Genomic DNA, 20,620 nt, shown 5'->3' with positions numbered 1-20,620 from the left:
AGTGATAAAAGGCTTGCCTAGCAAGGGCGGGGCTTTGCGAAGCTACTGAACAGTTCTTGGCCCACAGAAGTCCCTTGAGAAATATTAGTTTACTTTCTTTTTCTTGTCATTTTTTTCCCTCCTTGTAATCCAGGATCAGCCTATTCATTAGCTGAGTGACCTTTTACAAGTCACTTTTCTTCTGTGGGCCTTGATTTATTCTTTGTAAAATTAGAAAGTTGGCCTCTGCTCTCCAAGCGCGCTCCCATCGAAGAAATGGGACTGTGCACTTTACCGAGCTGCTTTCCTCCCCCGGGACTGATGGTACGGTCCCCGGGCAGCTTTCTCACCCCTCCGTCGCAGACCTTGGTACAGGCCCAGGGGGCCCGAGGCGGCCTCTCTGGGCTGCCCTTGCCCCCTGCAGAGTTCCGGGCCCGACCTTGAGCTAGCTGATTGGCTGGAGCCGTGCCCGGGCTGCGCGGCTATAGGTGAGCCCAGGAGGGGACGGGCGGGGCGGGCTAGAGAACCGCCCCTCCTCCTGGTCGGACGCCTTGCGGAGCCGCGGGCGGGAGGGCTGACGGACCGACTGACGGGAGAGACAGGAGGCAGCAAGATGGCGCAGACTCAGGGCACCAGGAGGAAAGTCTGTTACTACTACGACGGTGAGCATCGTCCTGGCGGCGGGGGCGGGGGCGGGGCCTGGCCGGCGGGACCGGGGGTCGCAGGCTGAGGAGATCCGAGAGGGGAGGCTGGGCGTTGGGGAAGGGCTGAGGGAGGAGGCTGAGAAGAAAGGAGGTCGAGGCTGAGGGAGGAGGCTGAGAAGGAAGTCGAGGCTGAGAGAGGTCGTCGAGGCCGAGGGGGGCGGTGCGGGGGAAGCGGGAGGTCACTTGGTGGGAGATTCCGAAGGAGTTTGATGTGGAGAGTTTGGGCGGGACTCCCGGAGGGGGAAGCTCAGTCCGAGGGGGGAGACGGAGTCTGATGGAGACGGTTGCAAGGATATATTTTCCTACCGAGAATGCAAAGATCTTTTGCTGTCCGGATCCTTGCTCATGGTTTTTTGGTGAGAGTCCTGCAGCTCGGGTCACCCGCTTCCCCTCCCCCAGCCTCTGAGCCAGGCCTGCAGTCCTGCTGGGAAGTGGGGCCCCAGGAGTTGGAAGGAGAAGGATGCACCCTGTTAAAACAGACTTTTCATTGAACAAAAATCTATGGAGCAGCTCATTCTGTTCTAGTTAAGTGTTTGGGCGCTGGGGCCGGGGCGCGATGGTGGGGGGGGTCATCAAGTCACTTCCCATCTTCAGCTCAGTCTAAAGGGGGAGCTAGACAGTGTTGAAGAGTCACCCCATTATGGTGCTGGGTGAGGGAGGTCTCAAGAGTGTTGGGGAGCAGAGAGAAGAGGCACCCCACGCAGCTTGAGGGGTCAGGGAAGGAGGTGGCATCTCACTTAGGACCTGAAGAATAGAAGTTATTAGCCAGGTATAGGGAAGGCAAGGTTGGAGGCAAGCAGAAGACAGTACCTTTGAAAAACAGAAGGCATTTAAACAGTATGGCTGATGCATAGATTTGGGGGCATAGCGTAGAAGGTGGGGAGCAGGGCAGGACAGAAGGAGGAACTGTAAGTGAGCAGGCTTGAGAAATAAATAGGGACCGGATTGTGAAGGGCTGGGCATGCAATCCTGAGAAAGTTGGACTTTATTCTGAGGACACTTGTGAATCATTAAAGTCCTGAGGTTATATGTTAGAAATATCTCTGGGTCAGAAATTATTGAATGTACGGGTAAAAATGGAAGGCTTGGTTCACAAGTTTCTGGTATGGGCAATTTGATAATAGATTTTTGCCAAGAACCATGTCAGTTAATAACTTTGGATTTTATTTTTAGTTTTTAGAAGTGACTATGTGGTGCACATGCCTGTAATTCCAACAGTTTGGGAGGTTGAGGCAGGAGGATTGCAAATTGAGACTAGCCTGGGAATCGTAGTGAGACCCTGTCTCAAAATAAAAAAGGGCGTGGGATGTAGCTCAGTGTAGAGCACTTGCATACCATGTGCAAGGAACTGGTTCTAGTCTAGTGCTGCAAAACAACAACAAAACTATTGAGGTATTTAGGGGACATCCAACTAGAGGCTATCCAGTAAGCAGGTGACCATTTACATCTGCTATGTAAAAGACAGAAATGAGAAGATAGAAGCTTTTGGTAGATGTTAGTATAGAGAGTAATCTTAGTTATTTAGAAGGGGATGTAGTCACTCAGGAAATTGTATAGGATGAAAAGGATCCAGGGTGAAATTCTAATGGACTGGACTGAGAAACAGTCTAGTGGTCCTCATGGTCTGTACTCCCCGTCAGTACTTCTGACTGTGTATCCACATTGCCCATTTGAGCTGGGCAGGGTGGTGCATGCCTATAATCCCAGTGACTTGGGAGACTGAGATAGTAGGATCATAAGTTTGAGACCAGCCTCAGCAACTTAGATCCCGTATTAAAAGATACTGGGGATATAGCTCAGTGGTAGAGTGCTTGGGTTCAATCCCCATACCACCAAAAAAAAAAAAAAAAAAAGGAAAGAAAAATAAATCACCTGTTTACTTGTCACATTTCTTGTAGTTAGTAAGCTCTCTTGGGAAAGGATTGTGCCTTGTCTACTTCCCTAGCCCCCCAAACATTGTGTAGGTCACAGTAGACTCAATAAATACTTGTTGATTAAATGAAGAAAGGATACAGAGATATGGATTTTGGTAGATTCAGGAATGGATAGGTGAAAAAGAGACATTAGATTGAGAACCTTCCCCCCCCCCCTTTTTGCTGTACTGGATATTGAATCAGGGCCTTATAGGCAAGTCTTTTTGTTTGTATTATTTATTTTTCTTTTGTTGCACATGGGCACAGTGCCTTTATTTTGTTTATTTATTTTTATGTGGTGCTGAGGTTTGAACCCAGTGCCCCACACATGCTAGGCAAGCGCTCTACCACTGAGCCATAACCCCAGACCTTGTTTTTATTTTTAAGGTAAGTGTTCTGAGGCTGAAAACTTTCTTCTTTTCATACTGGGATAGAATCCAGGAGCATTCTATCACTGAGTTACCTCCCTACCCCTTTTTATTTCATTTTATTTTAAGACTAGTTCAAGGGCTGGGGTTGTGGCTCAGTGGTAGAGAACTTGCCCAGCACGTGCGAGGCCCTGGGTTTGATCCTCAGCACCATCTAAAAATAAATAAATAAAATAAAGGTATTGTGTCCAACTACAACTAAAAAATAAATATTAAAAAAAAAAAAAAAGACTGGTTCAAAGTAAAATTGCCCAGGCTGGCCTCAAACTTGTAAACCTCCTGCTTCAGTCTTCTGGGTCACTGGGGTTTCAGGTGCGTACCACCTCTTGCTGGTCAAGGCTGAAAACTTTTAAAGGGAAGCTTGTGTGAGGCAAGGAGAGAGGGTTGTTGACAAAGGGGAGATGTAGTAACTAAGAGCTGGATATATTCAAATTCTTATAGAAAACAGCCAGAAGAGAGGGAGAAGTTGAAGATACAGGAAAGGGACTGGTAGTGATGGAGATTCCTGAGGAGACCAGGTGAGAAGGAAACCAGAGCCCAGGTAGGGACACTAGCCTTCAAGAAGTTCCTTTGTGATGAGAGGGTAAGTGGCAAGGAAAAGTTAAATGTAGGTAAGTTTGAAGGAGAGAAGATGAAGAGAAAGTTGAGGAGTTCTCAAGCTGGAGGAAGAGAATATCCTTTCTTTGAGAGTGGGGGAGGGTGATTGCTACAGTAGGAGTCTTAAAGAGAGGAGATTTAATTAACTGTTTTGAAAGAAAGAACCAGGTCCCTCTAAAATCTGGAACAAGACAGGGATGCCCTCTATCACCACTTCTATTCAATTTCGTTCTCGAAGTACTAGCCAGAGCAATTAGACAGACAAAAGAAATTAAAGGCATAAAAATAGGAAAAGAAGAAATTAAATTATCGCTATTTGCGGATGACATGATAATATACTTAACAGACCCAAAAGGGTCTACAAAGAAGCTGCTAGAGTTAATAAATGAATTCAGCAAAGTGGCAGGATATAAAATCAACACGCATAAGTCAAAGGCATTCCTGTATATCAGCAACAAAACCTCTGAAATGGAAATAAGGAAAACCACTCCATTCACAATATCCTCAAAGAAAATAAGATACTTGGGAATCAACCTAACAAAAGAGGTGAAAGATTTATACAATGAAAACTACAGAACCCTAAAGAGAGAGATAGAAGAAGATCTCAGAAGATGGAAAAATGTACCCTGTTCATGGATAGGCAGAACTAACATCATCAAAATGGCGATATTACCCAAAGTTCTCTACAGTTTAATGCGATGCCAATCAAAATCCCAATGGCATTTCTTGTAGAAATAGATAAAGCAATCATGAAATTCATATGGAAAAACAAAAGACCCAGAATAGCAAAAGCAATTCTAAGAAGGAAATGTGAATCTGGAGGTATAGCGATACCAGAGTTCAAACTGTACTACAAAGCAATAGTAACAAAAACAGCATGGTACTGGTACCAAAACAGGCAGGTGGACCAATGGTACAGAATAGAAGATACAGAGACTAATCCACAAAGTTACAACTATCTTATATTTGATAAAGGGGCTAAAAACATGCAATGGAGGAAGGATAGCATCTTCAACAAATGGTGCTGGGAAAATTGGAAATCCATATGCAACAAAATGAAATTGAATACCTTTCTCTCGCCATCCACAAAAGTTAACTCAAAATGGATCAAGGAGCTAGATATCAAATCAGAGATGCTGCGTCTGACAGAAGAAAAAGTTGGCTCTGATCTACATATAGTGGGGTCGGGCTCCAAATTCCTTAATAGGACGCCCATAGCCCAAGAGTTAATAACAAGAATAAACAAATGGGACTTACTTAAACTAAAAAGTTTTTTCTCAGCAAGGGAAACAATAAAAGAGGTAAATAGAGAGCCTACATCCTGGGAACAAATTTTTACCCCTCACACCTCAGATAGAGCCCTAATATCCAGAATGTACAAAGAACTCAAAAAATTAAACAATAAGATAGCAAATAACCCAATCAACAAATGGGCCAAGGACCTGAACAGACACTTCTCAGAGGAGGACATACAATCAATCAACAAGTACATGAAAAAATGCTCACCATCTCTAGCAATCAGAGAAATGCAAATCAAAACCACCCTAAGATACCATCTCACTCCAGTAAGATTGGCAGCCATTATGAAGTCAAACAACAATAAGTGTTGGCGGGGATGTGGGGAAAAGGGTACACTTGTACACTGCTGGTGGGACTGCAAAATGGTGAGGCCAATTTGGAAAGCAGTATGGAGATTCCTGGGAAAGCTGGGAATGGATCCACCATTTGACCCAGCTATCGCCCTTCTCGGACTATTCCCTGAGGACCTTAAAAGAGCGCACTATAGGGATAGGCCACATCAACGATTATAGCGACACAATTCACAATAGCTAGACTGTGGAACCAACCTAGATGCCCTTCAATAGATGAATGGATAAAAAAAATGTGGCATCTATACACAATGGAGTATTATGCAGCACTAAGAAATGACAAAATCATAGAATTTGCAGGGAAATGGATGGCATTAGAGCAGAGTATGCTAAGTGAAGCTAGCCAAGCCCTAAAAAACAAATGCCAAATGTCTTCTTTGATATAAAGAGAGCAAATAAGAACAGAACAGGAAGGAAGAGCATGAGGAAAAGACTAACAGTAAACAAAGACGAATGGGGGGAGAGAGAAGGGAAAGCATATGGAAATGGTAGGAGACCTTCAATGATACACAAAATTATAAGAGGTTATGAGGGGCAAGGGGGAGGGGGGGAAAGGGGAGAGAATTGAACAACAGCAGAGGAGATAGAGAGGGAAGATGGGAGGGGAGGGGAGGGGAGGGGGGATAGTAGGGGATAGGAAAGGTAGCAGAATACAATAGTCACTAATATGCCATTATGTAATAATGTGAGTATGTAATAGTTGTGATTCTGCAATCTGTATTTGGGGTAAAAATGGGAGTTCAAAACCCAATTGAGTCTAATGTATGAAAGATGATATATCATGAGCTCTGTAATGTTTTGAACAATCAATAAAAAAAAAAAAAAAAGAAAGAACCAGGGAAATAAATTTGGAAGGACTGCTGAGCAGTAGAGGATCCATTTGAAGCTGGAACCTATGATTCTGTAGCTATATCATTTTGCATAGTTTTTGGTCTTGACATTCTCAGTTTAAAAGAAGAAAAGTCTTCAGAAAGGGGACTGAACTTGAGAAACTCAAGAGTTTTGCAGTGTGGTCTCTTGGTTGGGACTCAGATTTCTTTGACTCTGCCACTCAGAAGTTTTGCAATATTGGACAAGTCACTTTACCTTTCAGGTTACTTTCCTGTAAAATGAAAATGTTAGTTTTCATTATAAGAACAGTGATAGCAAAGCTCTTTAAAACATAGGTTATCTATCTATCTATCTATCTATTTATTTGAGGTACCTGAACTGAACTCAGGGGCACATGACCACTGAGCCACATCCCTAGCCCTATTATTCAGAGACAGCGTCTCACTGAGTTGCTTAGCACCTGGCTTTTGCTGAGGCTGTTTTTGAACTTGCGATCCTCCTGCCTCAGCCTCCTGAGCTGCTGGAATTACAGGTGTGCTCCACTATGCCCAGCTTTTTGAAGTAGTGAGCTGGAGGTAGAGTACAGTGGTAGAGTACTTACTTGCCTAGTAGAGCTAGCATGCAAGAGGCCCTGGCTTCTATCCCGACACCAGCCCCTCCTCCCATCCCAAAATTGTTTAAAGTAGTATGTAAATAAAAATAATTATTTCTTTAAAAGTCTCAGGAACTTGATTAAAAACTGTTAAAAAAAAGATGGTGTCTCTGGGCACCACCCTCAGGTACTCATTTAGATATGGTTCTCCAGGTCTGAGCCTTGGCTGGATCTAGGCTTGATAGGTGAAAGAGTTGCTAGGAACCAAGGCCCCTGGGTACTGAAAGCTCTGCCTCATCCCAAAGGCCATCTAATTAGAGATCTTTGACTGTAAAGTTCACTCAATTTTGGAGCATTGTATTGTTCAAGGAACTTTCTACCTATAGGACCCTTTAGATTATATGCACACTGAATTAGTTACCTGGGAAACCCAGTGTAGCTTTTTGCATACTGAATTTGGAGTCAGAGAGTTGACTTCCAGATCCTTCATTACCTGTGTGTTTTTGGGCAGGCACTTAAATTCATTCATTCTTTCTTTCTTTCTTTTTTTTTCTTTAAAATTTTTAGTTGTAGTTGGACATAATACCTTTAATTAATTTATTTGTTTTTATGTGTTGCTGAGGATCGAACCCAAGGCTTTGCACATGCTAAGCTGGCACTCTACCACTGAGCCACAACCCCAGCCCTAGGCACTTAATTTTTTTGAGTCTCAATTCAATGCATTTAATTTTTTTGTGGTACTGGGGATTGAATCCTGGGGGGTGTTCCACCACTGAGCCATACTCTTAGTCCTTTTCATTTTGAGGCAGGGTCTCACTAAGTTGTCTAGGCTGGCCTATCATGATCCTCCTGCCTCCCAAGTAGCTGGGATCATAGGCATGTGCCATTATCCCTGGCTTTACTTTTTATCCTGTAGGGGATGGGGAGCCATTAAGGATTTTGAGTATGAGAGTGGTGTTATTAGAACTTTGGATTAGGAAGATAACTCTGGTGACAGTGTAGTAGATGGTCTGGACGAAAATAGAGTTAGATAGTTTGGACGGAACGTAGAGGGACCAATTAGAAGGCAATAAGGGTTTTATCTATAAAGCAGGAAGGATACTCCACATCCAACTTATAAGAATCTAGTGAGAAAGTAAAATGAATGTGCTTTGACACTATAAAGTGTCACAATATAAGAGGTGCATTGGTTAATTTTCTGTTATAGGAGGGAATTCCTTAGAGTTGTGAAGTGAGTTGCCGCACTGGCTGCTGTTCCCCAGTAGCTTTAGAATGAACTCTAGTGCTAATGGGTTCCAGAAGAAGAAAGCGGGCTAGATTCATCTTTAAGTGCTGACCTTACCAGGGTCCCCTGCTTTTTGTTTTGTTTCTTTTGGAATTCCCCTTCCTCAAGGTGGCAGAGAATCTTGGAAACTAGAAATGAACCAGAAAGAGAGTTTGAGAGTTTGCTGTAAAAATTCCTGGCTTTTCCTCCTGGGAGTGTGTGTGTGTGTTTTACTGAAGTTGTCACTCTTCTTCAGGGGATGTTGGAAATTACTATTATGGACAAGGCCACCCAATGAAGCCTCACCGAATCCGCATGACTCACAATTTGCTACTCAACTATGGTCTCTACCGAAAAATGGAAATTTATGTGAGTTCCTGGGAGCACTATCCCTGTCTAACCTTGGCTCTGATTCCCATATGTCATTGATTATCTCATTTTCTCAACTACTCATTCATTTGTTAATAAACGTGTTGAGTAACTATTATGTAGCAGGTATTGTACATGATAGAAATTCTGGTTTTTGAGATATTTTCTCCAGTTCTGAGATCTACATGTAAACAAATAAACTGTGTATGTACCACAGTTAAAGAACATAGAAGATGCAGAAATAATGGGGAATGAAGGAAGAAGGGAGCCATGGAATGTTTCCTAGAGGTGATATCTAAACAGGGTTTTATTTTATTTTTTGTCTGTCTATCTTTTTGGCACTGGGGATTGAACCCAGGGATGCTTTACCACTGAGCTTCATCCCTAGTCCTTTTTTTTGGAGGGGGGGGCTGACCTTGAACTTGCGATCCTCTTGTCTCAACATCCCACCTCTTGTCTCAGCATCCCAAGCCATGGGCCACTTCACCCGGCCTATGCAGGGTTTTAACGATTTATTTATAAAGTTTAGCTTAGAAGGGACCAACATTTCTGGCCAAGGGAAAAATAAAGGCAAAGAGGCAAAAGTAAGGAAAATACAACGTTTAGGGAAAATATAAATAGGTCAGTAAGCAGGTACCCAGTGTGAGTTCATGGTGTGAGTAATGGGAGATAGAGCTGGAGAGGTCAACAAGGGTTGGATGGGCTGTACTAAGAAACTCTGGTGGGTCAGGGCCAAAAAAATTCGATGCTTTGTTGTTGTTTTACTTTGTTTTTGTTGTACTGGGGAATGAACTCAGGAGCATTCTACTACTGAGCTTTACTGAGTCCTTTATATTTTATTTTGAGACAGGGTCTCACTAAGTTGTGCAGGTTGGCATCCAACTTGCAATCCTACCTCAGTGTCCCAAGTTGCTGGAGTTACAAGCATAGGTTACTGAGCCTGGCTCAAAAGAAAAGATTAAGACTATGTAGAACTAGATGCCAGATCTCTAGTTGCCACAGAGTGTAGAGTCTTACCAACTTCGAGACTTCTTCTTCAGCTATTTTTTGCTTGATTTTCCAGTTTTTAAAGAGAATCTAAAAATCTTGCTCATAAAATCTGCCAGATTTAAAATGGTGAATGAAGGTTTTTGTTTTTTAACATGTGTGTGACAAAACATCAGTACATTTGTGGATCAAATTAAACAGTTCCCAGTTTAACCTCTTCTAGAGGCAAATAGGAACAAGTAAAGTGTTTTAAAATAACAGGAACATGCATGCCTTTTAGAAGCAGTGAGGCCATTTAGGAAACTGTTGCAAGAGTTCAAATGATAAAATAAAGAGGGTCTGGGGGCCCATGTTGCCTTATGGAATAAGAATGTGTTGTAAAAATCTGTGCCAATAGCTCGAGTAACCTAGCAACAGCAGCATCCTTCTTAGCATTCCAGAGACTGGAAGGAGATGAGTCTTCTGTCCCAGAGGGCCTTGTCATAGCTCTGGAGCCAACAGAGGCACCTAGAGAAGCAAGGAGGAAAATAGAGGAGTCAGTAGGCCTTGGGACCAGTGATCTTTCTTAAGCTTGAAGGGCAGCTGGGAGTGAAAAGCATAGAAGTTTTCAGGGATATCCTGTCCTTTTTTGCTAAAGAAAACCCTTCCCAGAAGTTTCCCAGTAGACTTCCCCTTAAATTTTTTGGGTTATTTGCCAACTTCAGACCATCACCAGTGTAAATGTATAGGATTACTAGAACTGGCTTAGACTGATTATGATTTGATCTCTATGACTGGGTTTATCAACACCCAGCCAAATTGGGATTGGCTTTTGGGAAGGCAACCAAGAATGACTGCCATTGGAGTTAATACTTTACTGGCGATGACTTCATCTGTGTGGTGTTCTTATTGTTAACTCATAAAACAAAACCCCAGTATAATCTCTCCTCAAATCTCTAGACCTTGTTCTACTTAATATGACCTTTTTCCTCCTCTGGTGTTGCTTCATTGAGTGTGAATCTTCGATTTTCTCTATCCCTTCTGTCCTTTCTCTGCAATGTGACCTTTGCATCCCTTTCTCAAAGCACAGGTATCCATTTTAGTATCTGTCCTGAGATTGATGGCTTTTGGGCATCATTCCTGAAAGAAGCTCCTTAGATTTCCCATAGAAGTTGCTATAGTAGCTAGCACTGTGATGTGTACACCTGTAATCCCAGCAATTTAGAGGCTGAGGCGGGAGGATCACAAGTTCAAGACCAGCCTCAGTAATTTAGTGAGCCCCTCAGCAACTTAACAAGACCCTGTCTCAAAATAAAAAATAAAAAAGGACTGGGGATGTAACTCAGTGGTGAAGTGCTCTTGGGTTCAATCCCCAGTCTGCCGCCCCCGCCCCACCCCCCAAAAAAAGAAATGGATGAAGTACTTCTGTACCTGAAGGAGTCATGAGTCTTTTTCATATAATTTTACTCTTTCTGGTGCCTTCCTTTATCCTGTCTCCACACATGTAATTAATTTCTCCTGGGATCTCCATCCTTATCAGTTACCTTCCTGTTTACATAATCAAGTTTTTTTTTTTTCTTGTGTTGGAATGCTAATTTTGAGTATTTTCAGGTTTCTTATTTGTTGCCCTCTGTGTCCCCACCCAGGGCTGAGGCTGAGGACCAAACCTAGGACCTTGCATGTGCTAGGCAAGTGCTCTGCCACTGAGCTAAATCCCCAACCCCTGCCCTCTGTTCTAAGTGTGTGTGTGTGTGTGTGTGTGAGTGATGCTGGGCTTCCCACATGCTAGGCAAACATTACCAATTGAGCTACATCCCCATTATCCCTTGTTCTTTTTTATTTTTTAAGTTTGTTTATTTATATTTATTTATTTTTGTTTTTTATTTTGGTACTGGAGACTGAACCCAGGGGCACTTTACCACTGAGTTACATCCCCAGACCTTTTTATTTTCTCTTTTGAAACAAGGTTTTACTAAGTTGCTTAGGGCCTCACTAAATTGCTGAAGCTGCCTTGAACCTGCAATCTTCTTGCCCCAGCCTCCTGAGTTGCTGGAATTAAAGGCGTGTAGCACCATGCCCCACTTCCTGGTTCTTTTTTTAAAAAATGTTTTCAGCTGAGCATGGTGACACATGCCTATAATTCCAGTGACTTGGGAAGCTGAGACAGGAAGATCAAAAATTTGAGGCCAGCCTGGGCAAATTAGTGAGACCCTGTCCCAAAATAAAAAATAAAAGGTTTGGGATGTAGTTCAGTGATGAAAGCCCTTGTGTTTTATCTCTAGTACCCATCCCCTACAAAAAATTTTATCATTAAATGTTTAGTTATTATTAAAGAATTTTTGTGAAACATATGTAAAGTATAAAGAATCACAGTTAATACCACCTACCATAAGAAAAAGAACATTTCTCCTATTGCTGAAACCCTTTGTGTGCCCTTTACTGATCTTTTTTCTCTCACAGTTTGTTCTGTCCTGAATTTGGGGATATTATTTCCTTCCTTTTCTTTATAATATTATCAATATGTGTTCTTAAACAGTGCATATTTTAGTTATACACATTTGTTATATGAATGGAGCCACATAATACCTATGTATGACCTCTTGTATGCTAGGCAAGTGTTGTACGACTGAGCTACATCCCCAGCTCTTTTCATTTTTTTATTTTGAGAGAGGTCTTGCTAAGTTGCTCTGTTGGTCTTTAGCTTGGTGATCCTTCTGCCTTATTCTTCTGAGAAGCTGGAGTTGTAGGTGTATGCCACTGTGTCCAGTGCCATACTGTATAGGAATTATATGACTTGCTCTTTTGCTCAACAAGTTCTTGAGTCATTCATGTTGATGCATGTAGCTATATTTGATTTTACTGTATTCTGTTGAAATAATGTATTATAATTTGTTTTATTACTAGTGAGCATTTGATTTGTTTCTGGTTTTTTACTTTTATAAATACTGATATTGTGAACATTCTGAACATCTCTTAGAGCACTTATACTAGAGTTTCACTAGGGGATACAACAAGGAGTGGAATTGCTGGGTTAGGGTGTATGTACATGCTCACCGGTATAAGATAAAGCCAAAATGATCTCCAGTTGCCCACAGCATACAATTACAGCTGCTCTAAGTCCCTGCCTATATACTTGATTTTGATAGATTCCATTTTTCTTGCCCAATTTAGGTAGATGTCAAATGCTATCTTTCTGTTGTTTTAATTCATTTCCCTTTGAAATACCTGTTCAAACCTTTCTTTCATTTTTCTATTTGGTTCTCTCTCTCTCTTTTTTTTTTTTTTTTTTTTAATACCAGGAATTTAACCCTGGCATGCTTTACTGCTTAGCCACATCCCCAGCGCTTTTTACTTTTGTTTTTGAGACAGTGTCTCCCTAAGTTGCTTAAGGCCTCACTAAGTTCCTGAGGCTGGCCTTGAACTTATGATCCTCCTGCCTCAGCCTCCTGAGTCACTGGGATTACAGGCATGTGCCACTATGCCCTACTGGTTGTCTTTTTTTTTTTTTAATTAGACCACAAATACACAGAATTTGGTTAATTATGATCCTTGGCTCATCAGCATCATTGGTCCATGCCCAGTTGTCTTTTTTATTTTTTTTAATATATATTAGTGATGGACACAATATCTTTTTTTTTTTATTTTTTAAATTTTTTTAGTTGTATATGGACATAATACCTTTGTTTATTTATTTCTTTATTTTTATATGGTGCTGAGGATGCAATCCAGGGCCTCGCATGTGCTAGGCGAGCACTCTGCCACTGAGCCACAACCCCAGCCCCACAGTATCTTTATTTAATTTATTTATATGTTGTGCTAAGGATTGAACCCAGTGCCTCACACATGCTAAGGAAGTGCTCTATCACAGAGCCACAACTCCAGTTCTGCCCGTTTTTTGTTGTTGTTGTTAAGACAGACTCTTATTGTGTTGCCTAGGTGGCCTTGAACATGTTATCCTCTTGCCCCAGCCTCCCAAGTAGCTGGATTATAGGTGCACACCACTGAGCCCTATTTTGAGCTTTTTTTTTTTTTTTTTTTTTTTTTATGTTTCTGGGGATTGAACCTAGAGCAAGGCAAATATTCTACACTCTGGGGTACATAGCAAGTGCTTGGCATTCTTTTTCCAAAAAAATTATCTTGTTATTTATTTACTTAAAATTTTTAATAATACAACAAACATTCATATTCCTGTAATCTAATCAGTGTTTTTTCTTTAAGATTTTTTTTTTAAGTTGTTGATGCACCTTTATTTTATTTATTTTTATGTGGTGCTGAGGATCAAACCCAGTGCCTCACACATGCCAGGCAAGCACTGTACCACTAATCCATAACCCAGCCCCCTAATCAGTGTTTTGAATTTTATCATTCTCCTGCTTTTTAAAAACTTTAGTGTGCCCATGTGTGTGTATGCACCTAAGAAATATATAGTATTCATTTATTTGTTTTTGAACTTCACAAAAAAGGTATCTGTGTATAGCCTCCTGGGGTTGGTTTTCTCATATAATATATAGGTAAAATCTATCCATTTTGTTACTAGAGTAGCTAGAGTTTTTCTTTGCTGAATAATATTCTATCATGTCAGTATACTATAATTTATTCATTCTCCTACAGTCTTTTTTTTTTTTTTTTAAGAGAGAGTGAGAGAGAAGGGGACAGAGAGAGAGAGAGAATTTTTTAGTATTTATTTATTTTTTCTTAGTTCTTGGCGGACACAACATCTTTGTTGGTATGTGGTGCTGAGGATCGAACCTGGGCCGCACGCACGCCAGGCGAGCGCGCTACCGCTTGAGCCACATCCCCAGCCCCTACAGTCTTAGTTTGTATCTAATTTTTTATTGTTAGAAACAGTACCACTGTCAGGGCTGGGATTGTGGGTCAGTGGTGGAGTGCTTGCCTAGCATATGTGAGGCCCTGGGTTTGAGCCTCAGCACCATATTTAAAAAAATAAAGAATAAACAAATAAAATAAAGTTATTTTTTAAAAAAAGAAACAGTATCACTGTGAACATTCTTGTACATGTCTTCTGGTATATATGTGCAATAATTTCTTTGGCTATATGTTTATGAACAGAATTATTGGATTATAGGTTTTGAATATAAAATACTAAGTTGCTTTCCAGTGTGGTTGGATGGATTTATACTTCCACAGTAATGTATAAGAGATATTTAAGTCATATCCCCTCCCATACTTGAATTAGATTTTTAGAACGTTCCCATTTAAGCAGGTATAAAACAATTTTTGTGATTTTGATAAGCATTTTGCTCATGACCAGTGACACTGAGCAACTACTCTACTATAAAGAAAGGTTTTTTAATTGTTTTCATCATTTTTCTCTTGGGATGTTTGTTTTCTTCTTAGCAATATATAGTATTCTTTATATTTTCTGGTTTATATAATCCACTGTTAGTATATTGGCTGTTACTATAAATATCTTCTATCTTGTTTTTGTCTTTTCACTGTGTGTGTGTGTGTGTGTGTGTGTGTGTGTGTGTGTGTGTGGTGCTGGGGATTGAACCCAGGGCCTTGTGCATGTGAGGCAAGCACTCTTCCAACTGAGCTCTATCCCAGCCCTTTGTCTTTTCACTTTAATGAGCAAAAGTTCCTAGTTTTAATGTAATCTTATTTTTCCATTATAAGTCTTTTATGTCCGAAAAAATTCTTTTCAACTTTTAAGGTTCTTCTATATTATTGATATTTTATTCTATATTATGTGGTGACCCAGGGCCTCACACATGCTAGGATAGGTAAGGTTAATTGCCTTTCATATAGGTGTTTACAACATCTAGAATATTTTAAATTTTATTTTTATTCTTTGTGTTACTGAGGATTGAACACAGGGTACTCTTACCAATGAGTCGTATCCCCATACTTTTAAATTTTATTTTGACATAGGGTCTCCCTGAGGTGCCCAGGCTGGCCTGGAACTTGCAATTTTCCTGTCTTAGCCTCTCAAGTAGCTGGGATTATGGGCGTATAGCTCTGCATATGGCCCTGTTACTTTTTATTTATTTACTTTTAAATTTAATTTTGGTAGTTTTTTTTTTTTTTTCCTGTTTTCTTTCTCTCTTTTTTTCTTGTTTCAGTACTGGGGATCAAACCTAGGACTTGCACATACTGTGCAAATGCTGTATTATTACAGTTTCTATGATACCTACCTTTTAAAGGCTTACTTACTTTTCACATATTGGTCTTTACTAACATCTAGAATTGATTTCAAGCCTTATTTATTTATTTATATCAGGGATTGAACCCAGGGCACCTTACCACTGAAAAAAAATGTCTGAAAAAATGTCCCCTTTTTATTTTGAGGCAAACTGTCACTAAATTGCCCAGGCTGACTTTGGCTTTGAAATCCTCCTGCCTCTCAGCCTCTCAAGGAGCTGAGATTACAACTCTGTGTCACCCAGGCTGCCTATTTTATGATTTTTTTTTCTTTGACTGTAATGTCATCTCTTCTGGAACTTTGAGGCCTGGGGTGAAGATAGGTTTCTAGATTTGTTTTTATTTGTGAGAGAGGCATTTGAGATGGGCTGTGTCCTCAGAGCTTTGGAATAAAGGATGAGTTTTCAATAGAAAGAATACAAACACTGATCCTGTGGTGGGAAGCTGTGCTGGTGTCGTGGAGGAAAAGCTGTTTGTTTGAAGTATAGTATTTATCAAGAAGGCAGAGGAAATTAGGCTAGGAAAGGAACTTTGTGAAATTCCCTAATTGCCATGTCAAAGAGTTTAGAATCTTTTGTAATGATTAAGGACAGGGGATTGACTTTTAAGATTTTTGTGATACTAACATGCAAGATGGAAGAGGATGAGGTTCAATATAAATGGGACCATTGGGGCTGGGGATGTGGCTCAAGTGGTAGCGCGCTCGCCTGGCATGCGTGCGGCCCAGGTTCGATCCTCAGCACCACATACAAACAAAGATGTTGTGTCCGCGGAGAACTAAAAAATAAATATTAAAAATTCTCTCTCTCTCTCTCTCCTCTCTCACTCTCTCTTTAAAAATAAATAAATAAATAAATAAATAAAATGGGACCATTAAGGATGCCAGAAATAATCCAAGTGAATTAATTTATTAGGTCAACAGATATTTATTGAGTTATACACCAGGGACCATGCATATTGCTTAGAATAAAGTTTGACCTGCTCCTGTTCTCCCAGAGTAGATCAAGCACACATGCCATTTCTATGGTTTGATGAGTGTGATAAAGGAAGTACCGGATTCTCAGAGGAGCACTTCAAAGAGTTTCTTAAATGAGACTCTGTAGGTCAAGGTTAGCATTGTGGGGGAATTGACTTTTTGGTTGCAACCTAAAGGTTGAATAGAAGGTGTGAAGACAACAGTGTTCTATTTTAGGTCATAGCATGTGCAGAGGCCTAAAGGTGCAAGATATTCCCCTTGGGGAATTGCAAATGAAACAGTGCTTGGCAGATTGGTACAGCACAAGATAAATTCAGTCCCTCAAACATGTTTTGTTTAACCCACAATTTTTTTTTTTCCTGCCCGTAGTACTTGGATTAAAACCAGGGACACTCTACTACCAAGCCACATCCCTAAATCCTTTTTTAAAAATCTTAATTTTACATGGCAGAGGCTGGTATCAAACTTGGGATTCTTCTGCCTCAACCTCCTCATCACTGGAATTAGCACAACTCCCACAAAATATTTTTAATAACTTTTGTTAGTGGGCAACCTTTATAAAAAATAAAGTTTGACTTGAAAAAAATCTGGTGGTTGTTGGGGTGATAACGCATACCTTTAATTCCAGCTGAGGCAGGAAGATAGCAAGTTTGAGGCAACCTTAGCAACTTAGTAAGACCCTAAGTCAAGATTAAAAATAAAAAGGGCTAGGGATGTAGCTCAATGGTAAAGTGCCCTTGGGTTTAATCCCTAGTACTTAAAAATAAAAGAATCTGGCAGTTGGGTCCAATACCAGGTGGGAGATTGCTGCCAGAATCCAAGCCAAGCCCAAAAGGTGATGGCCTGAGGATGGAAGTGGACAGACTTGACATATATTGGTGTAGTTTAAGCGAAGTCTAATGTAGTGGTTGAGGAAAGAGAGGAATTAAAGGTGATACTCTGGCTTCTGTCTTAAGCAACTGGGTGAATGGTGGTGAGAACAGGACATCTGGGAAAGAGCGATAGAAGAAATAGGGGTGGTGGATGCAGTCAAGATTATACAAGTATTGGGGTTGGGAGAGTGGCTCAGTAATAGAGTACATGTTTAGCAAGTGCAGGGCCCTCCTCCCAAAATAAGAACTATTAAAAGATTATGGAAGTATAGTGAGAGGGACTGGCATTAGTTTGCGATAATAAAGCAAAAAAGGGCAGAGTTTAAAATGATACTTAAGTTTTCAGTCTGAGTGTATATTGGATTTATTAACAGAAATAGTAAAAGTTCTGGAAAGTTGAATTTGAGTGCTTCTACATCGTCAGTCACAAATTGTTGAGTCCAGTTGAATTTAAAGGCCTGTGTGGAGCTCACTGGGAATCTATTGGAATTTTGAATCCAGAGCACAGAATACAGACTAAGATGGAGTTAGAGTTAGGGTCGCATTTGTCAAGGAGAATAAAGGAGTTAGTGTAGGACAAACAACTTGATATTTAGAGCCAATTCTTACTACTTTCCCTGTGGATGTTTTTAATAATCTTTAAGTGATGGGAAGAAGAAAAGAGAGTGTTGGGAAGGAGGAATCAGAATGTTAGGATGACCAGGAAATTATCATGTCAAAGAAGTTTTGGGTGGATGTGATCAGAATTTTTTTTTATTTTTTATTTTTAGTTTTTGGTGGACACAAAATCTTTATTTTTATGTGGTGCTGAGGATCGAACCCAGCGCCCTGCGTATGCCAGGCGAGCGCACTACTGCTTGAGCCACATCCCCAGCCCGTGATCAGAATTTTTGGTGTGATGATTTATAAAGGATTGCTCATCCATTTCAATTGTCCTTAGTCATCCCTTTTTCTTAAGTTTTTGGAACCACTTGGACCATAATTATATATTGTTATATCTAATAGTAAGAAGTACTGGGAGGACTGGGGATATAGCTCAGTTGGTAGAGTGCCTGCCTTACATGCTCACTGCCCTGGGTTCAATCCCCAGCACCAAAAAAACAACAACAAAAAAAAAGAAGTATGAATTTATAAAGCACTTTATAGTTTACAAAGAGATTTAATGATCTCATCGGATTCTCATAACTTCCCTGTGAGGTAGTTGTTGTCCCTACTTAGTAAATGAGAAATTGTGGCTTCTGAGATAGTAATTTGCCTAAGAAACAGAACTTGAGCTGCAGTCCTGGTCTTTGATAATCTTGTTTGCCTAATTAGATTGTAGGTTTCTTGAGGTCTGAGTCTAATCAGTTATTTCTTTTTGTCCAGCACCTAGCTCAGTGCTGGGCAAAAATATAGGTGTTCAACTAGAGTGAAGCCTGGAAATGGTCAAAAAAAGAAAAAAAAAAATCTGAAAAGTAAATAACAGTTTTGTTGGGGGTAAATAAAGAATAATTTGCCCTCTCTCCCTTCTGCCCTCTAGCGCCCTCACAAAGCCAATGCTGAGGAGATGACCAAGTACCACAGTGATGACTACATCAAATTCTTGCGCTCCATTCGTCCAGATAACATGTCTGAGTATAGCAAGCAGATGCAGAGATGTAAGTCCATTCTGTTCCTTCCCATTCTCGGGCCCCCAGTCAGATCTCACTTTCCATTAGAGAGGCCTGCCCTACCTTCCTTGCACTTCCCATTCCACTGACGTCTGACTTCCCTTACCCCTCAAGGGTCCCCAAGTACTTCTTTTTTCTCAGGTCTGGTTTTCCTTATTTCCTAATTATAAATAATAGATGTTGGATTTTTTTCCAATTAGGTTTATAACACTCTGTCCCAAGAGTACTATAATTGTAATGGGAAAAAGCAAAGAGCTGGGAAGTGGACAATAGACATAGGGCCCAGGTCTAACTCTTTAACTGTCCGAACAAGTCACTTCCCCTCAGATTTTTCTTTTGTGAAATGAACTGAACCATGTGATCTCTGATTTCCATCGGCCTGTAAATGCTCTGACTTTGTGAGTATTAATTCAGAATTTAGGGACCACTCAGGATAGACTCTAGATGACGTGATCTTGGAGATGAGGTGATTCTACCCTATGCTCTGGGACTTGAAACTCCAGAACAGGTCCCATCTCAGAAACAGGTTTGGACCTGTTTGGGAGTTTCAAGTCCTGTTTGGAGGAATTGTGGGGATTACTTTAGCTGTGGGGGGAGAATTGTTGAGTTTAGGACTAAACTGTCACATTTGACGTCTCCCTTGTGTTATTTATTTATTTGCTTTTAAAAAATTAATTATTTATTTATATTTAGTTTTTGTTGTTGTTTTGCAGTACCAGGGATTGAACCCAGGGCTTTGCACATGCTAAGCAAGTGCTCTACCACTGAGCTAAATACCCAAACTCTCCCTTGAGATATTTTAGAAATTATCTTTTTAGCACCTAAGGCCTCACACAATATACTATAACAGTATTGTCCAGAAATTTTGATTAATTTATGACAGTTTGTATTGTGATATCAGGAAATCTGTGGTACTTGATTATTAATACTGGTGACAAGGTAGCCTGATTGAAAAGAAGAATGTTACTTATTATTTATAATAACTGCACAGTGGTAACAATGACAGAACTACAATGACCTTTCTTGAAGTATTAAATTTCTTTGCTAACCACAACCCAGAACCTTTTGCCTCCTATAATTGTAATGAGAAAAGCCCTGAGCTGAGAAGTGGACAATAGATATAGGGCCCAGGTCTGGCTCTTAACTGACCAGACAAGTCACTTCCACTCAGATTTTTGAGGTGTTTTGCTTTCATGGTGAGAAAATTCCTTTGCTGGACTCTTTAGGGCGAGGATCAGCAGAATAGATTCTCATTGGAGAAGCAGATTGGTATTGAAGCAAGAAAATGAACTTTTCATGCTTATTTTGAATGCTTGTTCTCCCACTTAGCTATGTGTTTTTAAGTAAGTCTCCTAGTCTCCCTAAAAGTGTTATTTTCCTCTTTAAGAGGAATACAATAGCCAGGTACAGTGGTGCATGCCAGTAATCCCAGTGAGTCAGGAAGCTGAGGCAGGAGGATTACAAGTTCGAGGCCATCCTGGGTAATGTACCAAGACCTGTTTCAAAATAAAGAAGGGCTGGGGGTATAGCTCAATGATAGAGCACTCCTTGGTTCAACCTCTAGAACTACTCCCTCCCCCTCACAAAAATTAGGTCTGGACTGGGTGCAATGGCATGTGCTTGTAATTCCAGCTATTTGTAAGGTGGAGGCAGGAGGAGGATGAGGCCA

The 20,620-nt window shown here is 40.7% G+C and overlaps 1 protein-coding gene across 3 annotated transcripts in view; it reads left to right on the top strand.

Annotated features, from left to right (window-relative positions):
• Window positions 1-371: 371 nt before the first annotated feature.
• HDAC1 (histone deacetylase 1) overlaps window positions 372-20,620 on the top strand; it is a 35,399-nt gene continuing 15,150 nt past the window's right edge. The window contains exons 1-3 of one of the 3 annotated variants that reach the window (XM_081306914.1): window positions 372-641; window positions 8,214-8,326; window positions 18,822-18,939. In XM_081306914.1, coding sequence (XP_081163040.1) covers window positions 593-641; window positions 8,214-8,326; window positions 18,822-18,939 — 280 coding nt within the window. In that variant the 5' untranslated portion in view covers window positions 372-592. The remainder of the gene's footprint in view (window positions 642-8,213; window positions 8,327-18,821; window positions 18,940-20,620) is intronic. The other 2 variants (XM_081306913.1, XM_081306915.1) reach the window with 2 other exon arrangements.

The sequence above is a fragment of the Spermophilus citellus genome, assembly GCF_964194105.1.
Source record: "Spermophilus citellus genome assembly, chromosome: 9".
Taxonomy (NCBI): domain Eukaryota; kingdom Metazoa; phylum Chordata; class Mammalia; order Rodentia; family Sciuridae; genus Spermophilus; species Spermophilus citellus.
This window is presented reverse-complemented; position numbering and strand designations above follow the sequence as displayed.